We start from the raw sequence: 26,586 nt of genomic DNA, 5'->3' as shown, positions 1-26,586 counted from the left end.
AAAAGATGGAAGACATAATACATTTTGAAATAAAAAGAGATGAAACTAGTAGAGGTGGAAATTATCGATATAAACGTATAAATTAACACTACATTACATAGTGTCCCACCTTTAGACGTCTGTAACAGTAATTTGTGACAGTAACTGTAATTTTATAAAATTCTCCTGTCACAGTGACAGTTGTCATACTCCTCGGATACGTCTAAAGGTGGAAAACTATGTAATGTACTGTTAATTTATACGTTTTATCGATAATTTCCACCTCTACTAGTGTTATCTCTTTTTTACTTCACAATGTATTATGTTTTCCATCTTTTGCGTTATTTTGCCGGTTATTAGCGCGCTCATCACTGTATAGATATAATCTGTTTAACCCATTTGCGCCCGTGATATTTTTGTTTTAAATAATATTAATTTAAATATATATTTTGCTTGTTATAATATGTAAATATAACCTGTAAATAGGTTTTTATGAAATTGACAAAAGAAATTTGACGTTAGAATATGTACTCATATGGGTACAACGGGATTTTGCTATTCCATTGACAGGTCTTTGTGAAATACTCCCCACTGTAAAAAGTTTTGTTTAGTTTTTCCATTAGTGGTCGTAATTAATACACTTTATCGTTTTGTTAAGTGTTTCATTATTGGCTTAATGGAAATATTTTTTTATATCATACCTGTTACGAGACATACAGTTCTTGACCAGTAGAATGCTTAGATCTTCACCTGCAGACCAATATAATTTTTCTCTTGGTAACGTGTGATATCCGGTAAATAGTAAAATCCTAAAAATATTTTGATTTCATTGTATGTATACCTAAAATTATGATCATTTTTTGTGCTGCATAACGTATGGTTTCATTGACCTGCCAACTCTAATTTTACTTTCTCTTGGCGAACTAAATATTCATCTTCACCAGTCATTGTAACATCAACTTCTCTATTTGTCCATTGTGGTTCCTGTAGCAGAGCCTTCAATTTTGTAGTATTTTCATTGCATTGCATTGCAATCTAGTACCTAACTAGTAAGTAAAGGAACATCATCCTCTGAATCGCTGTCGCTATCGAGACTATCTGAAAGAAAATATTTTTAGTGTTCCGGGTATATCTAACGGCAGTGTGTCAATCACATTGAATGTCATCGTCATCGATATTCTCTTCATCGATTTGATAGTCACCTTCAGGCAGTATTCTAAGACTGTCAATAACTTTGTCGTCATCATGCATGTCATCCAATGCCTGTTGCATATTTTTGTAACACTTTGTAGATTTTCCGTAAAATGTTCACGTACAAGTACTTGGCAAATCCATATTAAAGCTATCTAAATAATATCAATAATGTAACGTCGCCTTATTCCCAGTGTACTCGTTTGAGTACATAAACATTTACATGCCAAAAAACACGGCTTTTTTTAGAAAACTTTTAATAATACTTGTAAAATGTACTTACTTTACTAAAATAAATTCAACAGTTTTATCAAATCAATGCATAAACTGCACACAAGAAGAATAAAAATGTAATGCACTAACACGGGTGTAAATATATGTAACTAAAATTATTGGTTAGGTTTCAGGCAAACAAAAACAGTTATTTTCCCGGAAATTTATAATGGACACTCTCTGTTGCTTATTCTACCAAATGTCATTAAAAAAATATTTTATGCAATACAACAGACAAACAAAAATATTATGTTTTTTGGAGTGTACCCAAATAAGTACACTGGGAAAAACAAGGTTGTATAAAGTATATAGCCAAGTATTATGTTTATATGGGATTAGCCACAGTTTGGTTGTAATGAAAATTACATTATTTTATTTTATTTAATCAGTTAAACCCTTTTTTAACTTTTGGGTGTTGGGCTATTTACATACAATACCTACAATTCAATACATTTTAATAATAATTATAAAATACTTATTCTAAGAAAACAATTTTAATAATCATAAACTACTTATTTTAACACATTTTTCTGTCCATATATTTACTCTTACGGTGCCTCTTTAATACTTCTTTTCCATAATGTTCTATTTTGAGCTAATTGTTTGCACATATTCAATTGCAGTCCCCTCTTCTCTGCTCCCTGTCTGACTTGTTCTTCCCATCTTATTCTTGGACGGCCTACTTTGTTTTTACCTGACTTCATATACTTTTTTTATTCTTTTGCCGTTCATTCTATGAACGTGGCCTAGCCATCCTAGCTGTCTTTCCCTTATCTTTGAATGGAATTAATCAGATTCTTGATTATGAGTTCTTATTTTTATTTATTATTTTTACATAAGGCTTTAATGATTTGTATCATATCCGTTTCTATTCCATTTTTCTTCAAGCATTTCAATATATATTTCTTTTCCTATTATATCAAAAGCTTTTTGCAAATCAATAAAGCATATATCTATCTCTTTGCCTTTCATCAATAGTTTTTCTCCTATTTGTCTCAATATAAAAATCAGATCTTGGATACTCCTTCCTATTCTAAAGCTGTGTTGAGATTCTTCTAATTTTATTTCTAGTTTTCCCCTCAGCTTTTTTCAATTATTCTATTAAATATTTTGGCCTGAACGCTTGTCAGTGTAATACCCCTATAATTTTCACAATTTCGTGCGTCTCCTTTCTTAAACAGTGGTACTATTATATCTGTTTTCCAATCCGATGGTATTTCTTTTACTGTGATTATTTCATTTAGTAGTTCTCTGAATTTTTCTTTTGAATTTTCACTCATGCTGGAATGTAACATTCCAGCTGTGATTTCATCTGGGTCTGGAGATTTTCCCAATTTTAATTTGTCAATGGCTTCCGAATTTCCTCTCTATTTTCGATCATGTCTTCCTCTTTTTCTTGTTGATATTGTTTCCATTCTGTTAGCTCTTCGAAATATTGTTTCCATCTATGCATTATTTCCCTTTCTGTAGTTTCCTTCTTTATCTCTTATATTTCTTAATCTAGGTGATTTCTTTTGTCTTAGTTGTTTCAATGTACCATAGAACAATTTCTGGTTATTAAAATAGTATTCATTCATTTTGTATGTAGTTTTTAGATACTTTTTCCAAACCTTTTTCTTTTCTTTCACTTTGCGTTGTATTTCTGCTGTCCACCATTTACTTTTCTTAGAATATATGTTATCATAATATGGAAAACATATTATGATTTCTTTAAATTGCTTCCATTTATGTTCCATTCCTGTGTTAATTGCCTTAATTGTCTCGAATTGTATGGTTACCTTCTTCTGGTATTCCTCTTTAGTATCTATTTCTCTTAATCTGTAGCTTTTTATTTTTTCTTTAGTTATCTTCTGTGTTTTTTCTGCTGTGTTGTGTGTGTACCCTTAGCCCTTAGTTCCATTATAAGCAAGTAATGATCACTGTTTATTTCAGTCTCTCTTTTTACCTTCACGTCTTTTATCATCTTTAAGTCTTTTCTTTTTATTAGGAAATAGTCTATTATAGATTTTTCTTTTCTCGAGGGGATTTCTCTAGTATATTTGTGTATGTCTTTGTGATCAAACCCATTTGCTATACATAGGTCTATAATTCTGTTTCCATTATTTTTTTTATTCTTCTCCATATTCCCCTAGGTATCGTTCAATCACTTCATTGTCTCTTCCCACTCTACCATTTAGGTCCCCCATTAATATAATGTTTTTTCCTTCGTTATCCATTTCTGCTTGTAATATTTCGAAGAATTCATCTTTTTCTTTCTTTTTGCATTAACATTTGGCCCATATGCTACGATTATGCCGGTTATATTTGTATTTTCTATTTTTACTTCCACTACTAATAATCTTTCGTTTATATATCTTTCACTTATTATATTTTTTGTCTTTTCTGTTCTTACCATTAGGTTTAAACCTCCTGTACCCCATTCGTTTGGGTCCACTCTTGACCAATATAAGCAGTAATCATCATTTAGATCTACTATTCCTCTACTTTTCTTTTTTATTTCAGTTACTCCCAGGTAGTCTATATTTTGTAATTTCATCTCTTCAATTATTTCTTCTTCCTTACCGTTTATGACTCGCACGTTCCATGTAGCCATTTTTATGATTATCTTCCGTATTTATAATATATCTTAACGCTTTTGTTCCTCATATATATATATATATATATATATATATATATATATATATATATATATATATATGTATATATAGTTTGGTAATATTGACTGATACTATGTAGACTAGTTTTGTTTTGGGGTTGCAGTCACTTACTTTTTAGGGGCAGGATAAGTAAACCTCTTTGTTAGTATCGAGCTTTCGTAAAATTTATTTGCTTTTTCAAGATAAGCTAAAATAAGTACCTATAATATGTTAAATACAATAAAACTAAAGATAAAATATATTGTATAAAAAAGCATAAAAACTTTCAACTTGAGGTTATTCCATAATATGAACATTTTTACAAAATATAACGTATATAAATTTCTATTTTATATAATCCAAATAACAATGTTTCAATTTTTAAAAAAATATACGAGTAAAGATCTGATTTAATTTAGTTTCCAATTTGACTAATGCCAGAAAGGCACTTTAGGTAATGTCAAAAAAAATATCAATATCTGTTTTTCTTAAGTTGTTTAAAACTAGTATTAGATTTTTCAATGCTAGTATACTTTAAATTATAGTAGGTATAACTAGATATATGTATTTTGCCAATTATTGTTTTTTAACAAAAAATTAAAGTGGTGCCAAAATTTGAAAATTTAATTTATGAAATTTAGTCAAGGAATTTAATGTTTTTTGGATTAAAATATTATTTATCATAAGATAAAATGTAATTGTAGATGTTTTTTAGTTTATTTATATCAGTTTTTTATTTACACATTGATGTTTACTTATGCATACCATTTCTAGAAATTCTCTTTTTTTTATTTGGTTCTCAGGTTTTAATATCGTTGTTTCATTGAAATTAAATGAATGATTTTCATTTATTGCATGACATACTAATGCACATGTATTTTTGTTATTTCTTAGATCGCTTTTATGTGACGTTAGTCTACCTATTAGATTCCTAGATGTGTGTCCGCTGTATGACTTTTCATAATTTCCGCATGGTATCTTGTATACTACATTTGAGATTTCCAATAGGTGTTTTAGTTTTTGTATATAGTGATGCTGTTTTTATATTTTTAGTTGTAATTTTAACTTGTGAGTAGTTAGCACATACTTTAGTTAATTTGGGTGTTAATATTGGTATGTAAGGTAGTGATGTGTAAGTTAATTGGGATTGCAAAATTTGGTGATTTGGTTCTGTTGTTGTATTGATGTCAATCATTTTATTATTAGGATTGTTAAATAAAAATTTGTTTTTATTAGTTTAAGTGGGTAAGAATTCTCCAATAAAATGTCTTTGAGTTCCATAAATCCTTTATTGATATTGCTTGGGTGAGATAATTTGCTGATTCTGTTTTTGAGACCTAATAGTAAATTTATTTTCATATGAGGTGGATAGTTGATAAATCTGTTACTATCTATAGGTTTTCTATACCATTCAGTGCTTAATACATTTTGCGGATTTCGTTTGATTCTCATGTCGAGATATGGGATGCTGTTATCTATTTCTTCTTCATATGTGAATTTTAGATGTTTATTATGGTTGTCAAAAGTTTTTAAAGTTTCATTTATTTTATCTGCAGGTAAAGTAAGTATTAAATCCACGAAGAGTTTAATAAATGGAATATAAAAAGGCAACTTATTTAAAGAATCCCTGACTAAATTATCCAATACATAATTACATAATATGCATGATATGCTAGATCCCATGGGGGTGCCAAAGATTTGTTTGTAGCATGTATTATCAAAAATCAATACATTAGAATCAAAAATGAAATCCAAAATATCTAAGAAACTTTTATTGTTTATTTTGCAATTTATTTCTATCTCATGCCAGTGATGTTAATGCTGTTCTTAATAACATGTAGAGGTAGATTGGTAAATAAAGATATTACGTCAAAGCTTACCATAACGTAGTTGTTAGGTAATTGATAGTTATTGATATAATTACCTAGTTCAAAAGAATCCTGTATAGAGAAACCATCATCTAAATTATATGATTTTGTAAGAATATCATTCAAAAATTTTGCCAGTTTACTATTGAGTGAATTAATTATTAATGCTACAATTGTCTCATTGCTAAATTAGGTTTATGTATTTTTGGTAGTGCATAAAACCGTGGTGTGACTGAGTTATATATGGTGAGAGTTGAGGTTTCCTCTTTGGTGATCATTTTTTTATTTTTTAATTCAGTAACTATTTTGTTAGCTTTCTGTTGTAAGGTACTTGTTGGATTATTTTGTAGTTTTTTATAATATTTAGTGTCGTTTAAAAGCTCATAACTTTTTGTGTAGTAGTCATCTTTGTACATCGCAACAGTCGCATTTCCTTTATCACCTCTCACAATGTATATCTCAGGGTTTTCTTTGATGAATTTTTTACATTCATGATATAAACTATTTAAAAAATGATTATTATCTTTATCTTTATGTAAATAGTTAGTTATGATGTTAGCGCATTGAGCCCTGATTAAGTTTTTTCGTTTTCAGAAAATCTAGTTATAGTATTTTCGATATCCGCTAGTATATTAGAAATTTTGAAATCTTTAATAGTTGGTAATAAACAGAATTTTGTACCTAATGCCAGTATCTTTCTTACATTATAAGAAATTTCAATGTTAGCCAAATTTTTAAACCATTTTTCTTTAAAAGTAAGAGAGTTATAAGCGTTCATTTTCAGATTTTTAAATTTAAGTCTATTATTTTCTTTTATGTTATGAAATATTTTGTTGTAAGCTATTTTCTGCCTACGGAAAAATTCAGTTGTAATATGTCGTGGTAGTAAGTTTTGTAATTTACGTTCTGTCTGGAAACTTCTTTAATTACTTGAGAAACACTTTTAAATTTTTCGTTGCTCTGTCTACAAACTTCTTCAAGTTTTTCGATGTACTGTTTACAAGCTTCTTCAAGTTTCTCGTTGTTCTTTCTAGAAGTTTCATCGATCTTTTGAGAAATGGTTTCGAATTTCTCATTATTTATCTTAGACGTTTCATCGATCTTTTGAGAAACACTTTCGACAATTATTTTCGATAAGACTGCTTCTTCCAAGTGGAACGTCTCTGGGTCATCTCCATTCTTCTTGAGGACCTCCTCGATTCGTGCTTTCAGGACTTTCTTGGACCCACTGGCATCTAACTCGAGCTCTTCTAATTGTTCACGGAGCTGTTTCACGGAAAGTTCTTCTAGCAACATCTCCGGTCGGCACACACGTACTTTTCAAAATGTCTTTTAAAAGTCTTTCCGAATACCGAACAATTAATGCACTTTCATTTTTCCCAACGAATAAAGTTTAAAAGTCTTTAAAGTATTTCTAAGTTTTTTTTTAATTCACTTTTATTTATACCGCACTAAGTTTACCGAACACCGAACACCGGACACCAACTGTAGCGGTTTTTACTGTAATAACTTATAATTACAAAGAAACAAGCGGAATTGGGGAGATAGGAGATGGGATCTTGTTGCGGCAAAATAGTTAATGTTATATTTTTACTCCCATTATCAAAGTATTCGTTTAGACTTTCAGGGTTTGGAAGGGAAAATGATTGAGCTGTGTGAGTTTTAACAACGAAACTGTGGCTAATCCCATATAAACATAATACTTAATTTGAACATGCCACAGTTGAACAAGACAACAGTTTCAGAAATAAGTAAAAGGCCATCATTAATCAGTGTGCCAGTGCCAATATCATAAAGTTCACATTGAACGTTTAAGTAGAAGACAGTAATAGACTTACCCTTTGCGTCCGTTCGACTCTTTGATACAAGTTCTCTAACTCCTGCTTGAGAGCACTATTTTCCTTAATAAGAATTTCTACCATCTCAGCTGAAGGCCAGATCTCTTCTCCTTTAGATTCGTTCTCCTCTCTCCCCTTGGTAGGTGGCCTGGGTGCTGATACTCCTCTTCTAAACAAATTGTCATCACTTCTGAAACAATTATACAAATATATAAAATGCAATAAAAACCTATTTTAATTTAAAATAATTCATATTGATGTAAAATAAAAAAGGTTACTTTGATTAATTTAAGAGCGCCATATATAGAAATAGCAGAACTCTGCTATTGATATGCTAGAACTTTTTTTAAGATTATATTTAAATAAATTTAAGCAATTTTAATAAATATATATAGAAATGTGATAGAAGCCCCCTGACTATCCAGTCAGCAATTCCCAATAGCCGAGCCCAAAAAGAAGGCAGGAAGAAGCCGGCAAGATTCATTCATTTTTTATTCTAATAATTATAGTTGTAATTAGTATATTTTGTAATTGTATTTTTAATTTTGAAAATAAAATATTTTTTTTGAGAAGTTCAAGTGCTTGTGACATATTTGGCGCTGCGAACTTAGGATGAACTTCGTACAGAAACATAGAGTTTCCTGGTCAACTTTAGTTGTTTAACAAGGCCGATCGAAACTTGGAGAAGAGAGAAAATTATGCTGTGGAAATCAACGGTGATCATCCTTATGCAAGTTTTCCCTTTCTTTCCTAAATTTTTATAAGCACTGTTAACCATATTCTCAAAATAGTGTTGATAATTTGAATTTATTTGATAATTTAAATATTAGCAATAACTTAGTAACTCCTAATCCGAGAAATCCCAATTCTAAGAATAAAAAATCCGTATCTTTTAATAAAATTTCCAAAATGCCTGTTACAAATAGTGATATTGCGAGCCTTTGCTCGACTTTGCCAGAATTATCATCCAAAGAAGACAAACAACTTGTTAACATTCTTAGGTATACAAGAGCTTACAGAACCTCAGATATTTATTCTTAATATTCACATCGTATCTCGTATATAGGGACATCCGAGAAATTTTTTGAATTATTCTAATAAAACAGTCTGGATAGATATTCGTCCAGCTTTATTATCTAAATATGGAGATAGAAGGTCAGAAGACATTTTGGTAACCCAGTTATCGACAACAGTTCAAAAACCTAATGAGTCATATGATCAGTATCATCAAAGAATTTCTACTAATTTGAATTATTTACTTCAACATGTTACTTTAAATGATAATGCCGCTACTGTAAATTTTAAAACGCCTTATTTCAAGAACATTGCATTGAAAACTTTTTGTTCTGGTATAAATGAACCAAATAATGAATATTTATCCCATTTTGAAATAAATTCACTTGAAGCAGCACTTCAAAAGTGTATTGCGTATGATAACCATAAGAATCAGCAACAATATATGAGCTTTTTAAAATCCCAACAAAATAGAAAACCCTTGGTCAAGCAAAGACCACCTAATCAAAACCAATTTTCATACAACAATAATAGACACACAAATTTTCAACCTACACAGAAAATTTCAATTCTCGAGAGGATAATTATCAAAGAAATTTCCCAAGAAATGCCCCTCAATAAAATAATTACCAAAGAAATGTCCAGCATAGGCTGAACAAATATCGTAGTCCCCGAAATCAACAAAATTATGCCCCTCCTATGAGTGGTGTCCAAACTATTTCAACCAAAAATCATCATCCCATGACCGTTACCACTAATGGCCATAATTTCAATATTGCTTCTAATCAAATCGATAATTCCGAAATTAACATCGAAAACTATGATTCCGGAAACTATGATAACGAACAAGCCACGGAAGAATATTTCAACCCAAATTATCAGGATTTTTCCCTAGTACCTCTCAAAGAACAACTACCTCCTATATAAATTTAAATAATTTACAAAAATCTCCCCGTCTACCTTATGTTGTGATTCGTCTTAAAGTTCTTATAGATTCCAGGAGGATCCGATACTGTAATCTCACCAAAAGCTGCCAAATTTTTCAATCCATCCCACATATATGAAAAACCTTTCACATTAACTTATTTGAATCGTACAACAAAATTTTCCCAAAATATAAAAACCCCTTTATTATCTGAATACGGCATAAAAGACCCATTGACGCAAGAGTCGCAGATCGGAGCAAAGATTCATACTAAATTCTCTATACTAAACTCCATACTAAATTATAGAACTAAATCCTTGACCTTAACCAGTCATAGAATTATCATTCACTTTGAGACATTATATTACAAGATTCCTGGTAACGTCTTAGAAGGTGAAATCTTAGTACCGAGCGTAGAATTGCAAAATTCTTCATTGCCAGAATCCATACACACAGCAAAAAACGGTTTCATTCATAATTTAACGCTTCCTTATCCGATAAAGTTATTAAACCCCGTGCAGGTGAAGAAACTTGATGAGTATGATACTTCAACCGGTCCAACGAACTTCGTAGAGTCTAACATTCGCACAAAACATTTAAATGTTGAAGAAAAAGATAAAACAATAAAACTTTGCAGAAAATTTAGAGATATATTTTATGACGAGAAAAAGAGTTTATCTTTTAAGTCAGCTGTAAAACATGAAATTAAAACTCGCGACGACAATCCAATTTATGTTAAAGGATTTCGGCATGCTAAATCGATGCAACAAGAAATTAGTAAACAAGTAGAAAAATTATTAGATAATAAGATTATTCAACCCTCAATCTCGCCCTATTCGGCCCCGGTTTGGGTGGTCCACCAAAATAATCTTTTGCCTACGTTTGGAAGGGTATGTCATAATCCCACAGGTGTTTTCCTCACCAAAATCGAAGTGGTTATTTCAGGTAGTTTTTATTAAAAGGCATGCAAGGGAATTGTTTATCTACCTACTATAAAATTACAGTAGGTACCTATAATAACTAATTAATTAATTATAGTATTTTCTATTTAGTCAAAATTGGAATTTTTGACAAAATGGAATGTGTAATAGAAAGTAATCGCGATAAACCTTTACTAGTATTTGCAAATTTATTTTTTATAAAGTAAAAGTTTTAAAAAGTAAAGAAGTGTTCTGTAGGTGTAATAAAACAACTTGTAGTGCGAAATTATTTACTATTGGTGCAAATTTTACAATATCTAGAAGTAGCCTACAACATAATCATGAACCAGATCGTCAGAAGATAGATCGGAAAATTGTTTCTAACTTTTGTAAAAGTAAAACCGAAGAGAATATTACTGAAAAATCAGCAAAAATTATACGCCAAGAGCTTGCAGCTAATTTGCCTGAAACAAATCTACGATTGATGTCAGTTACATAAGAAAAAATATATTTATATAATTATCGACGAAAAATGATGCCTGGTCAACTTCCTTCCAATATTGATAAGGTTCAAGACTTTGTGAAGAAGTGTGCTTAAAAAACAACCAAGGGGGAAAATTTTCTCTTTATAAACTGTATCAAAAGTAAGATAATTGTGAAACAAATATAAGACTTTTAGCCACATTGAATTTTATATATTATATGGATGGCACATTTTCTTACTGCACCAGATATTATTTGCAATTATTCACTATTCATGGGCTAATTAAGGGCATTATATTTCTTTATTATACTGTTTACTGCCAAACAAAAAAAAAACAGAAACTTACAACAATCGTTTTATTTGTTAAAATCAGAAATTATTAAAGCTCTCAAAATTGAGTTTAATCCTAGTAAAATTTTTGTAGATTTTGAAAAAGCTATATACAGGGTGTCCAGAAACTCTACCGACAAATGAAGACAGGAGATTCTTCAGATAATTTTAAGACAATTTAGCTCAATTCACCTTGTCCGAAAATGCTTCCTAAGGGAGCTGGATCTCTTTGAAAATGGAGTATTGTAATTATATATATATATATATATATATATATATATATATATATATATATATATATATATATATATATATATATCAATCAAATGAAATAGAGAATGTGGAGAAATCCCCTTACGAATAATTCACACATCCACCATTTTGGGTTGGGATATATATATATATATATATATATATATATATATATATATATATATATATATATTATATATATATATATATATATATATATATATATATATATATATATATATATATATATAAATCAAACAGATGAAATAGAGAATGTGGAAAAATCCCCTTACGAACAATTCACACATCCACCATTTCGGGTTGGGAAAAATGTTTCGAATAGAATCAAAGATCCAAACACCAGTTCTTAGAAATGTGTTTCGCCCTCTTCAAACTCTCTGGGCTTATCAATAAAGATGAGAGGTTGAATATCTTTAGACACATTCCAATCAAAAAACAACATTCGAGACCTAGACATAGAAGGTGCGTAAATCTACGGCAAGTCCGACAATGACAGTCTCAAGTTTTAATTCCCTAATTACTTAAAGTAAGTAAAATCTATGTTTAAAAATATGAGATGTAGATCCTTGAAACACACTCAGTGATCAAAGGATCCAAGGTTAATGGTTTGACGACCACTCGTACGAAATCAAACAGATGAAATAGAGAATGTGGAAAAATCCCCTTACGAACAATTCACACATCCACCATTTCGGGTTGGGAAAAATTTTTCGAATAGAATCAAAGATCCAAACACCAGTTCTTAGAAATGTGTTTTGCCCTCTTCAACCTCTCTGGGCTTATCAATAAAGATGAGAGGTTGAATATCTTTAGACACATTCCAATCAAAAAACAACATTCGAGACCTAGACATAGAAGGTGCGTAAATCTACGGCAAGTCCGACAATGACAGTCTCAAGTTTTAATTCCCTAATTACTTAAAGTAAGTAAAATCTATGTTTAAAAATATGAGATGTAGATCCTTGAAACACACTCAGTGATCAAAGGATCTAACATTTCTAAGAACTGGTGTTTGGATCTTTGATTCTATTCGAAAAATTTTTCCCAACCCGAAATGGTGGATGTGTGAATTGTTCGTAAGGGGATTTTTCCACATTCTCTATTTCATCTGTTTGATTTCGTACGAGTGGTCGTCAAACCATTAACCTTGGATCCTTTGATCACTGAGTGTGTTTCAAGGATCTACATCTCATATTTTTAAACATAGATTTTACTTACTTTAAGTAATTAGGGAATTAAAACTTGAGACTGTCATTGTCGGACTTGCCGTAGATTTACGCACCTTCTATGTCTAGGTCTCGAATGTTGTTTTTTGATTGGAATGTGTCTAAAGATATTCAACCTCTCATCTTTATTGATAAGCCCAGAGAGGTTGAAGAGGGCGAAACACATTTCTAAGAACTGGTGTTTGGATCTTTGATTCTATTCGAAAAATTTTTCCCAACCCGAAATGGTGGATGTGTGAATTGTTCGTAAGGGGATTTTTCCACATTCTCTATTTCATCTGTTTGATTTCGTACGAGTGGTCGTCAAACCATTAACCTTGGATCCTTTGATCACTGAGTGTGTTTCAAGGATCTACATCTCATATTTTTAAACATAGATTTTACTTACTTTAAGTAATTAGGGAATTAAAACTTGAGACTGTCATTGTCGGACTTGCCGTAGATTTACGCACCTTCTATGTCTAGGTCTCGAATGTTGTTTTTTGATTGGAATGTGTCTAAAGATATTCAACCTCTCATCTTTATTGATAAGCCCAGAGAGGTTGAAGAGGGCGAAACACATTTCTAAGAACTGGTGTTTGGATCTTTGATTCTATTCGAAAAAAAAAAAATTTTTCCCAACCCGAAATGGTGGATGTGTGAATTGTTCGTAAGGGGATTTTTCCACATTCTCTATTTCATCTGTTTGATTTCGTACGAGTGGTCGTCAAACCATTAACCTTGGATCCTTTGATCACTGAGTGTGTTTCAAGGATCTACATCTCATATTTTTATATATATATATATATATATATATATATATATATATATATATATATATATATATATATATATATAGTGACTGTACACCCCGATATGGGGCTAAGTCGCGAAAGCTTTCTAGATCCTATTTCTTAGGAGGCTCAGTCCCTTTTGCTTATGTTATCTTCTTAACGATTTCTCTCCATTTTTTCCTGTCTCTAGTTCTTCCCCGCCATTCTCTGACTCCTGCGTTTTTAAGCCTTCAACTTCTTGAAGATTGTAATTAGTTTTTCTTAAATACCTCCAGAACGCTTTAATTTAGAAAAACGAAAATCGGTACTTATATTTATCTTCCAGAGATAAATCGATTCCATCCATTGCGAATTTCTAGTACCGATCATAGGCGTGCGTTTTGGACAGGGCAACGGTTATTTTATCACATAACTTTGTTGTCTGTAACTTTTAAGCATTTTTGGCACTGTATTATTAAATTGTGAGGTATTCTAGTACTAAAAGGTACTCTTGCTTTAAGTCAGTAGGACAAACGGATTTCTAGAAAAATCGATTTGAAAAATTTTCGTTTTTATAATTTGAAAAAAAATTAAAAAGATTTTCAAAAAACGGCGTATTTTACCAACTTATAGCAAGAGTAACTTTTAGTACCAGAATACCTCATAACTTAATAATCTAGAGTCAAAAATGCTTAAAAATTAGAGATAAAAAAGTTATGCGATAAAATAACTGCTGCCCGACCCAAAGCGGACGCCTATGACCGGTACTAGAAATTCGCAATGCGTGGAATCGATTTATTTCTGGAAGATAAATATGTGTTCCAATTTTCGTTTTCCTTAATAGAAGCGTTCTGGAGTTATTCAAGAAAAACTAATTACAAGACGCCACCTTCAAAGAGCTCTAGCTCTATTAGGAAGCATTTTCGGACTAGGTGATTTGGGTTAAATTCTCTTAAAATTATCTGAGGAACGTCCCGTCTTCGTTTGTCCTTAGAGGTTCTGGACACCCTGTATAATGCAATCATTCAAATATGTCCGAACACTGAAATACATGGTTGTACATTTCACCTACACCAAGCTTGTAGTATCATATGTGGTAGATATAGAAAAATTCAGTCTCTTAACATCAGAATATACGAATGATTCTGAAGTAGGCAAATAGCTCAAATATACTTTTGGCCTTACATATATAAAACCATAACACGTATCAGATTGTCTTGTGTTTGATTTAATGTCATGCAAACCCTAAAATGAAATTTTAGATAGATACGCTGAGTATTTAGTTGAAACATACAGACGAAGACGAAAATGCCATATTCTCCCCATATTTGTGGGCCGAGGCAAGTTCTTCTGTTATTCCTATTACGAATGCTTGCGAATCTTTTCATTCGCATTTCAATTTCTCGTTTTATAATACGCATCCATCCATATTATATTTCCCTAGAAAAAGTTAAAGAATATCAAGTAGATAAGTATGTTAAAATTTAAAATTTGCATATTGCAAAACCTATCAAAGATAAACAAGTAAAACTGAAATTGAAAAATGTAGAAAATTTAATAATACGGTATCAATCTAATCAAATGACTAGAATGGATTTTGTAAAGTGTGTCTCTTGTTGTAAGTAGTAAATATTAAATAATAATAATTTATACGTTTTACATATTTATTATCTATATTATAAACTATTATTATAATGTAAGGAAATTAATGTCTTGTATTCGGATTTCGGATGCTTTCATAATAAACATTCTTAAATTACTTACATCTATATTTTTATTTTATTATATACCTCAGTGAGTTGGTGAGGAAAATACCTACCAAATTAATACGAACCCTTAAATTTGGTGAGGAAAATACCTGTCGGATTAAATGGTCATAGATTATAGGAAACTTAATGAAAATACGATAGATGATAGGTATCCACTACCAAAAATAGATGAAATTTTATTCTAAAATTCTATTCAAAAAACCGCTTTTACTGTTCCGCATAATCACTTTCAATTTTTACGTGTTCCTTTTGGTTTAAAGAATAGTCCAGCAACATTCGAGAGGATAATGGATAATATTCTTCGACCTTTTATTCATAAATTTTGTTTTGTTTACATGGACGATGTTATTATTTTTTCCAAGTCGTTACAAGAACAATTAGTTCACATCTCTACTATTTTCGATACTTTTAGATTAGATAAGTCCGAAATTCTTACAAAAGAAATTGCTTTTCTAGGTCATATCGTGACGACCGAATGTATAAAACCTAATCCCATTAAAATTGAAGACATCCAAAATTATCCTTTGCCAAAAACCGTCAAACAAATAAAATCATTTCTTGGTTGGTTATTACAGAAGATTTATACCCAACTTTGCAAAGATTACTTCCCCATTTTCTAGATGCACCCGTAAAGGACCCATTGTTTATTTATTTAGCGTATGGCTTAAGTATATCACAGAATATATTTAGATTTATGCATTATACAATGCATCACAAACAGATGTCCAATTTTTTTTATATATTCGATTGACCCTTCGGTTGCCATTACAAAGTCTATAGGGTCGCCTGTGTATGCTCTGCGTGGGCAGTCCTGTACAATGTGACTGATCGTCTGTCTTGCAGCGCCGCAGTCACAAGAAGGCGAGGGGAGTTTACCCCATCTGTGGAGGGAGTCGGCGCATCTTCCACAGTTTGTTCGAATTCGATTAAGGGCTGCCCAAATCTTACGGGGACGTTCAAATTCGCCAGGTTTCCCTATGATGTCCGGTAGACTATGGTAATGCGGATCTGTCCTACTTTCCCAATCTTCTCTCCATCGGGTATTTAAGTCAAAGTTGGATTGCTGCAGCGCTTGAGCAGATTGTAGAGGGGGTAACCTGGATCGGAGACGGTTTCCAAGAATATCGGGGATGTCGTTGTGGACTAAAAGCTGGCGACTGTCCATTATTTTGTTATATTCTTTAACCAATGCATGTTCGCGGCGTAGGTTGGGTGGTGCTATATTACTAAGGGTAGGTAGCCACATTATAGGGGTGGGCTTAATTGTGCCTGTTATCATACGCATAGTACGGTTTAGTTGGGTGTCGACCAGGTGGGTATGCCTGCTATTTAGCCACACTGGAGCACAGTATTCTGCCACCGGATATATCAGGCCAAGAGCAGAGGATCTTAATGTTGATGCTGTGGACCCCCATGTAGCGCCGCAGGGTTTCTGTATTATATTGTTGCGTGTTTTCAATTTTGCTGCTGTTTTCGTCAGGTGTTCTCTGAATGTGAGCGTTCTGTCTAGAGTAACCCCAAGGTATTTCGGGTATTTATTGTGTTTTAACAGCTTGTTATTAAAATACACTCGTAATTCTCTGTTTGCCAACTTGTTGTTTAGATGAAAAGCTGATACTTCAGTTTTTGTAGTACTTGGCTGTAGTCTCCATTTCTTAAGGTATTCGCTGAGGATGGATAAGTCATTCGTGAGAGTGATTTCTGTAGTTTCTAAAGATTGGTGGCTTGTTGCAAGGGTCCAGTCGTCAGCATATCCAAACTTCCGAGATTCGGTTTCAGGCATGTCAGCAATATAGAGGCTGAAAAGTAAAGAGGCAAGGACAGAACCCTGTGGAAGACCATTGTTAAGTTTCATCTGTCTACTCGTCTCCTTTCCCATTATAACCTGGAGGCTCTGTTGGTCAGCATGTTGTCAATGAGGTTAATTATCTTTCTGCAGGGGATAATGCGGGCCAGTTTATATATTAATCCCTGTCTCCAAACAGTATCATATGCTGCTGTTAGATCTATAAATACTGTTGCTGTCTTTTGTTTCTTTTGAAAACTAGCTTCTATAAAAGTTGTTAATGACAGCACTTGGTCCGTACAGCTTCGATGAGGGCGGAAGCCAGCTTGTTCAATGGGGACAGTTTCTTATCCTGTGACTAATTCTGTTGAGGAGAAGCTTTTCTAATAGTTTATATACCATGCTGAGTAGAGCTATGGGGCGGTAGTTTTCTGGCTTATCGTTTGATTTGCCCGGTTTCGGAATTGCAATTATCTTTGTTCGCTTAAGTGAGAAAGGAATGTTACCTGACTGAAGTATATCATTAAAGAACATTGCAAGCCACTGTTTCGTGTATGCACCACTGTGTATCAAGAACTCTGGATGGATACCATCAAAGCCAGGTGCTTTACCTGATTTCATTTCTTTCAGCGCATGTGTGATTTCAGAAATAAGTATTCTTGCTGAATATTCGGAGTTCGTTCTGTTCATTTGTTTTAATGCCCTTAAGTCTCTTTTCACGTTGGTAGTATGTGTTCGATCTCGTGGAGCTCTGGATAGAGATACTATATGGGAGGCAACCTTGTTAGGAGACATTTTAGACTCTCTGGATTCCAGCTGGTTAGCTCCTCCAATTTTTCGCAACAAGGACCATGCCTGCCGGCTTGATTTTTTGAAGTCAAGGTTTTCGACAGTCTTTATCCATTTTTGGCGTCTAGCTGTATCGATGTTGTGTAAAAGCTCATCGGCTATTTCTCGGTCACCACTTTCGAGAAACTTCGTGTATAAGTCTTCACATGTTTCAGTCCATCCAGGCACATATTCTTTGCGATACCCCCTAGGGATGGTTTTCTTGGCAGTGCTTATTACTGCGCCCACAAACCTCTCATAATGTTTGCTGGTTGGAGGGACCCAGCTCAAGGTCCGGTCTAGTTGTTCAGAGAACTTCTTCCAGTTTGCTTTTCTAAGATTCCACCTGGGTCGAGGATATGCCAATCCAAATTATTTAGAATGTTTCACAAAATGCAAACAATTATTAACTAATGCCCCCGTCTTACAATATCCAGATTTAGAAAAACCCTTTGTATTGACTACAGACACTTCTAACATAGCAATTGGATCTGTATTGTCCCAAAATAATCACCTTATTGCATATTACTCTAGAACTTTAAATTATGCCGAACAAAACTATTCTACTATTGAGAAAGAACTATTAGCCATATTAGATTCTTGTAAACACTTCCGTATGTATTTATATAACCAAAAATTCACCATAGAAACAGACCACAATTCCCTGGTGTGGATTTATAATATTAAAGACCCCTCTTCTAGACTGACCCGTTGGAGACTTAAACTAGAAGATTACAATTTCGAAGTAAAGTATAAAAAAGGCAAAGAAAATCAAGTTGCTGATGCTATCAGCCGAATTCAAATAAATGCTCTAGTTCAGCTCTAGTTCAGAATGCGCTGAACCACCAGATCCCACTGACAATTTTGATATTGACGAATTTCTTGAAGAATTCGACAATCTACAAGAAAATAATAATACACAACATACATCTGTTGAAAACCCTATTACATGAATACCGATTTCATCTGAACCAATTAATTTATCTTCAAATCAGATCGTCTTTAAAACCGAATGCAAAAAATTCAAAATAAATTACCAAAAGATTTTCAACAAACACCGCTACAATATAACTCTTAAAAAAATTGGGAAACGGATATAGCAAATACGTTTCAAAACATTTTAAGACCAAATAAAAAATTTGCCATGTTTATTCCTCATGAATTTAGACCATTTATCTGTAATTACTTCAGAGAAAAATATAATCCGTAGTTAAAGCAACATTCTGTAATACATTACTTCAAGATATTGAAAAAGAAAATCAACAAATTGAGTGTGTGAAAAAATATCACATTGAAAATCATAATGGAATAATTGAGACCTACAAACATTTAAAACAAAAATTTTATTGGCCTTCGATGAAAACAACCATCTCAAATTTTATTAATAGTTGCGAAATCTGTTTAAAAAATAAATATGAATGTCATCCTTACAAACTTCCACAATTAGGACCGTTATTAGGTCAAAAACCCTTTGATATCCTACATATTGATCTATTTCACTGTAATAAAAACTTATACTTAACAATCGTAAATTCCTTTTCTAAATATGGTCAATGCTATAAGCTAACTAACAAAACTTCTATTTCAATACTAATTAAATTAAGACACTATTTTTCCCACCACAATTATCCAAAAAAGATTGTTTGTGATAATGGTACCGAATTCAATTCAGCAGTTGTTATTAAGGAATTTCTAGCCTTACATAAAATCGAAATCCATTTTACGACAGTAAACAATTCTTCCTCAAATTATCCAGTAGAACGTTTCCATTCTACTCTCATTGAAAAACTTAGGACCCTATAAGCCCAAAATCCAAACGATTCGCTAGACGATGTTTCCAGAGTGCCTGAAGACAGCCATCATTATTCCTCTTCATAAGGGTGGTGAAATATCTAATACCTGCAATTATAGACCTATTGCACTACTACCGGTACTCTCCAAAATTATTGAGAGACTCATAAAAGCCCGACTTATGTCCTTTCTAGTTGAAAACAACATTTTATCACAAAATCAGTTCGGCTTTTTAAATAATAAATGCACCACTGATGCCATGTTTTCTGTACTACATGAGGTTTATCAAGCACTGAACAAGAATCTTCACACTGCCACCGTTTTTTGTGACTACGCCAAAGCTTTTGATTGTGTGAATCACAACATTTTGATAAAAAAACTAAATTTCTACGGAATTCGAGGCATTTCTTTAGATTGGTTCCAATCTTACTTGGATGATAGGAAACAACTGGTTAGAGCAAATGATACAGACTCTAGTCTCAAAAACATTGTATGTGGGGTACCTCAAGGTTCAGTATTGGGTCCTCTACTTTTCCTTATCTTTATTAATGACATCACTAATTTAAAAATCGATGGAAAAATCTTTCTTTTTGCTGATGATACCAGTATCACTTGGAGCAACTCAAATATTGCAACTCTTCATGCTACTATAACTTCTGATCTACTTACAATAAAAACCTGGTCTGACTCAAATTTACTCTCGTTTAACGTACAAAACAGTAGCATTGTCTTATAAAGGAGCTCTTCAACCCTTACCTCTTAATAACAGCCAGATCAGTACCGTTGATTCTGTAAAATTTCTTGGTATTTTTTTAGACAGCAACCTTAAATGGTCCCTCCATATCGATTTGTTACGGAAGAAACTCTCTTCAGCTTGCTATGCTATGAGATCTGTTTCGAATGAACTCAATTTAGCATCTTCCAAAATGAGATATTTTTCTTTGTTCGAGTCACATCTTCGTTATGGTCTTCCTTTTTGGGGTTCTGGTACAGCTGCCCAATTCGATGTTATTTTCAAATTACTAAAAAGAGCAATAAGATATCTGTTTGGCCTCAGAAGAACAACACATTGCAGAAGTTACTTCAAAGATCACGGAATTTTAACCCTTCCATCTTTGTATATTTTAGAAACTGTTTGCTTAATTCGTAAACATCTACATGTCTTTCCACCAAGACCTAATCATGACTACTTCACGAGAAATTCTACGTTTGACGTCTATTTGCCGACCCCGTCCTCGGAGTTAGTAAAGAAATCGCAAAAAAAATGTACAACCATCTCCCCCTACAACTAAAATCTGCACCATCTTTCCCCAAATTCCGTAAACTGACAAAAGCCTACCTGTCTGAAAGACCATATTATTCAGTAGAAGATTTTTTTAGTCAATAACTAAGAAATTACAGTACCCTTTGCACAGGTAGTATTTTTATTGTTTTTTTATCTATATTTGGGTGTCATATGCAGCAGCTTAACTTTTTAACTTTTAAACCTTTTTTATTAATTATTAGGTAGACTATGCATTTGCAATTTATTTAAATTTTTGCAATTGATTATTTCTGTTTTAACTTCATTATTATTATTATTTAAATATATTGACGATTTATGTAATTTTAGTAAATTGGATTGTTACTGTTTTGTTTTTTTGACTATTTATAAGCTTTGTCGATAAAATTGTAAAATTTTTCATGGCAATAAAGCATATTTCTATTCTATTCTATTCTATGTTCTAACACATGCTATTCTCGTCTATAATCAATCAATACACAGTTCGACAAACTTTTCTCCCTTTTCAATTCTATACGGACCCTATGCTGAGGGCATTTCGATTTTGACCTCCCAGTATACGAAACATACAATCGAAGACACAAGCAAGCAAAGCAAGCAAGCAAGCAAGCAATTTGATTTAACCCGACCTGTGAGAGATGCCCACCCTATCGAAAAGTACATTCGGGTGTAACAATTCATTGGGGCGAGGTGTTTTAACCCGAGTAAAAACAGGGATCACCCCACCTCGTCCAATGCTCCAGGCCATCCCTTTCACCCCTATAGCACGCTGATGTGCGATAGGGGCACAACTATCGTAGCCAAATGCTCTTCACAATGGAATCCTGGGTAATAAGATTCCAATGGGGTTCCTAGTAAGATACAGGGTGTTCCATTTAAAATAAGTAAGTTATTAGAGCTTGAATTTGTTAATAGAACAATTTTGATTTTTTAATAAATAATTTTTAATAATTTGTTAATAAAATAATCTCATTTTGACCACCCTGTAAGAAATTTTGTTGTAATAAGCATCTGTTTAAGTATGCTAAATAGTCTATTATTAATATCCAAGAAAGAATTTGTTACTGCTTCTTAGATTCGTAGATATTAATTTTTTCTAAAACCTTACATTTTTATAAAAATCGAAATAAATCAAAACACCCTGTATTTAGGTATAGGGAACCCTTATGAAAGTATAGCTTATTTTTTAAGGTCAATTCAATAATGTCATCAGATATAGGGCATTCCATAAGAAAAAATATAACTTTGATATACCACTCTTTTTTGGAACACCCTGTATAATTCACATTACTTTTAGGTTGTAGTATTAACGGCCCTGTATATTTCTGTGAAGAAATTTTTTTAAAATATCAAGTGGTTTTCCGTACAGAGACCGAGGCGAATAAGATGAACCACCCTGTATATATATATATACAGGGTGAGGCAGATAAAAGTCCTATTAGAAATATCTCGAGAACTAAAGGAACCAGAATCATGAAAATTGGAATGAAGGGGTTTTGAAGAGTGATCTCTTTAATGAAAATATTTGCATCGATTTGCTACTTCCGGTTACACCGGAAGTGGCTTATAACTTCGTTTTTTTTAAATGGAACATCCTGTATACTTTTACCTTTTTGGATTCTTCTGGACGTCTTCTTTCTTAAAATATGAGGTTTTGTAATGTTATACAGGGTAGTTTAAAAGATAATTACGTTTTTTTTCTTAATTTCCTTGCAACATTCACACCCTGTAGAATTGTAGTAGTTTGACATCAAAAACTCTATGTATGTTCAAATGATTTTTAATATAGTCTACTATTGTTAAAAATTGTTAGTATAGCTAAATGTTGAATTGGACTATCCAGGGTTGGTCGAAACTCGGAAAGAGTATTTTCTGAGTTTTCTTAAATGGAACACCCTATATTTTATTATCGTAATGAAATGATATTTTATGCTACCTTTTTATTTCTTAAGCATTCCCTATACCTAACTGCTTTAATTTGTGAGTTATTGGTGATGCAAGCCAAACATTAATTTCAACAAAAAATACGTGAAATTTTATTAGGTTGGCCGTGAAAATATTTAATAACAAATAATTTTTCGGAAATAAATACATATTAATCTTGACTGCTCTTTAAAATTGCCAATAATGGTTGAGCTATCAAAATACCTACGTAGTTAACATTCTTGGCGCGATTAACAATTAAGCACAAATTAAAGCATTTTGGTATAGGCAATGCTTAAGAAATAAAAAAGTACCATAAAATGTCTTTTCATTGCAATACTAAAATACAGGGTGTTCCATTTAAGAATATTCAGAAAATCCTCATTCCGAGTTTCCACTAACCCTGTATATTAAAATTTAACATTTAGCTATACTAATAATTTTTAATAATAATAGACTATATTAAAAATCATTTTAACATAAATAGAGTACAGTCAAAACCGTTTATAACGAACTTCAGGGGACTGGTGGTTTTTGTACGTTGTCGCCAGTGTTCTCTGTAAGCGGTTCTATCTATTATAACGAACAGGTTGCTATAAACGATATTACACTGGTAGCAACAGTCAGTTCGTTGTAACTTTATGATGCAAAAATGTGTAACAATCTATACTGTTATATGTTATAACATATTACACATATGTTAATATGTTATTAACATATGTTTTATTTTAACATATAATATGTACGTAATACATATAATAATATGAAGATATTGGAATTAGTACAGGTAGTCAATAAACAATACTCATAATATAGGTTCTCGAAATCGTTGTATTATAAAAGTATGGGCATACATAGGTACACTATTTATTTTTAAAAAGACCAAATAATGTCAATTACACCATTGGGCCTCTTGCGCCAAATGGTGTAATAATGTAAACAAAATCTTGTGATAATGGACTAGCCTAGGAAGTCTAGTGTCTAAAGGACAATACCTCAATCAACGAAAGGACTTACAAGTGAACCCTGGCCGGATGTACCATCATAACCATAAATTAATAAAACCTTCCTTTTCATTTCGTGGTAATATCGGTACCTCGGAGAAGTACAATACAATGCCCATTTTCGTAACTTTACAGGAAAGCAATTTTAAACTTTTTTCAACAGAAAGTGTTATTGCTAAAGTTATTTATTGGGATATGGAAACAATATTATATTATGACATTGTCTAATCTATTGTCATTTAAATCATGCATTTGTTATCATTGTTTATTACATAATGTGTAAAAAGGTCATAATTGAAAAAAATGGATGTTGTATCTCTCCGAGGTACAGATATGTATGCTGTAACCAATATTTCAACTGCGAATGTTCCAAGAAATATGTTTGCTTTAACCGATTTGTTCGTTATAAGCAATGTAAATGCTTTTTTTATATGTCATTTCACGGGACCTACTATTTTGTTTGTTATATCCGATTGTACGTTATAGCCTTTGTCGTTGTAAACGATTTTGACTGTATTTGATATCCAAGTACTACAATTCTACAGGGTGTGAAAGTTGCTACGAAATTAATAAAAAAACGTCATTAGCTTTTAAACTACCCTGTATAACATTACAAAACCGCATATTTTAAAAAAGAAGGCATCGAGTAGAATCTAAAAATGTAAAAATATACAGGGTGTCCCATTTAAAAAAACGAAGTTTTAAGCCACTTCCGGTATAACCGGAAGTGGCAAATTGATGAAAATATTTTCATTAAATAGATCACCCTTAAAAACCCCTTCATTCCAATTTTCATGATTCTGTTGCCTTTAGTTCTCTAAATATTTCTAATAGGCCAGTTATCTGCCTCACCCTATATATATATATATATATATATATAAATATATATATATATATATATATATAAATATATATATATATATATATATATATATATATATATATATATATATATATATATATAGGGTGAGGCAGATAACTGGCCTATTAGAAATATTTAGAGAACTAAAGGCAACAGAATCATGAAAATTGGAATGAAGGGGTTTTTAAGGGTGATCTATTTAATGAAAATATTTTCATCAATTTGCCACTTCCGGTTATACCGGAAGTGGCTTAAAACTTCGTTTTTTTAAATGGGACACCCTGTATATTTTTACATTTTTAGATTCTACTCGATGCCTTCTTTTTTAAAATATGCGGTTTTGTAATGTTATACAGGGTAGTTTAAAAGCTAATGACGTTTTTTTATTAATTTCGTAGCAACTTTCACACCCTGTAGAATTGTAGTACTTGGATATCAAATACAGTCAAAATCGTTTACAACGACAAAGGCTATAACGTACAATCGGATATAACAAACAAAATAGTAGGTCCCGTGAAATGACATATAAAAAAAGCATTTACATTGCTTATAACGAACAAATCGGTTAAAGCAAACATATTTCTTGGAACATTCGCAGTTGAAATATTGGTTACAGCATACATATCTGTACCTCGGAGAGATACAACATCCATTTTTTTCAATTATGACCTTTTTACACATTATGTAATAAACAATGATAACAAATGCATGATTTAAATGACAATAGATTAGACAATGTCATAATATAATATTGTTTCCATATCCCAATAAATAACTTTAGCAATAACACTTTCTGTTGAAAAAAGTTTAAAATTGCTTTCCTGTAAAGTTACGAAAATGGGCATTGTATTGTACTTCTCCGAGGTACCGATATTACCACGAAATGAAAAGGAAGGTTTTATTAATTTATGGTTATGATGGTACATCCGGCCAGGGTTCACTTGTAAGTCCTTTCGTTGATTGAGGTATTGTCCTTTAGACACTAGACTTCCTAGGCTAGTCCATTATCACAAGATTTTGTTTACATTATTACACCATTTGGCGCAAGAGGCCCAATGGTGTAATTGACATTATTTGGTCTTTTTAAAAATAAATAGTGTACCTATGTATGCCCATACTTTTATAATACAACGATTTCGAGAACCTATATTATGAGTATTGTTTATTGACTACCTGTACTAATTCCAATATCTTCATATTATTATATGTATTACGTACATATTATATGTTAAAATAAAACATATGTTAATAACATATTAACATATGTGTAATATGTTATAACATATAACAGTATAGATTGTTACACATTTTTGCATCATAAAGTTACAACGAACTGACTGTTGCTACCAGTGTAATATCGTTTATAGCAACCTGTTCGTTATAATAGATAGAACCGCTTACAGAGAACACTGGCGACAACGTACAAAAACCACCAGTCCCCTGAAGTTCGTTATAAACGGTTTTGACTGTACTCTATTTATGTTAAAATGATTTTTAATATAGTCTATTATTATTAAAAATTATTAGTATAGCTAAATGTTAAATTTTAATATACAGGGTTAGTGGAAACTCGGAATGAGGATTTTCTGAATATTCTTAAATGGAACACCCTGTATTTTAGTATTGCAATGA

At 32.0% G+C, this 26,586-nt stretch overlaps 1 protein-coding gene across 3 annotated transcripts in view; it reads right to left on the bottom strand.

Annotated features, from left to right (window-relative positions):
• LOC114347035 (227 kDa spindle- and centromere-associated protein-like) overlaps positions 1–26,586 on the bottom strand; it is a 1,075,867-nt gene that overhangs the window by 548,106 nt on the left and 501,175 nt on the right. For 2 of the 3 annotated variants that reach the window (XM_050641832.1, XM_050641833.1), the window contains one exon: positions 7,786–7,975. In XM_050641832.1, coding sequence (XP_050497789.1) covers positions 7,786–7,975 — 190 coding nt within the window. The remainder of the gene's footprint in view (positions 1–7,785; positions 7,976–26,586) is intronic. The other variant, XM_050641834.1, reaches the window with a different exon arrangement.

Source organism: Diabrotica virgifera, chromosome 1, assembly GCF_917563875.1.
Source record: "Diabrotica virgifera virgifera chromosome 1, PGI_DIABVI_V3a".
In the NCBI taxonomy this organism is placed as follows: Eukaryota; Metazoa; Arthropoda; class Insecta; order Coleoptera; family Chrysomelidae; genus Diabrotica; species Diabrotica virgifera.
The sequence above is the reverse complement of the archived record's forward strand: the minus strand, read 5'-3'. Positions and strand labels throughout refer to the sequence as shown.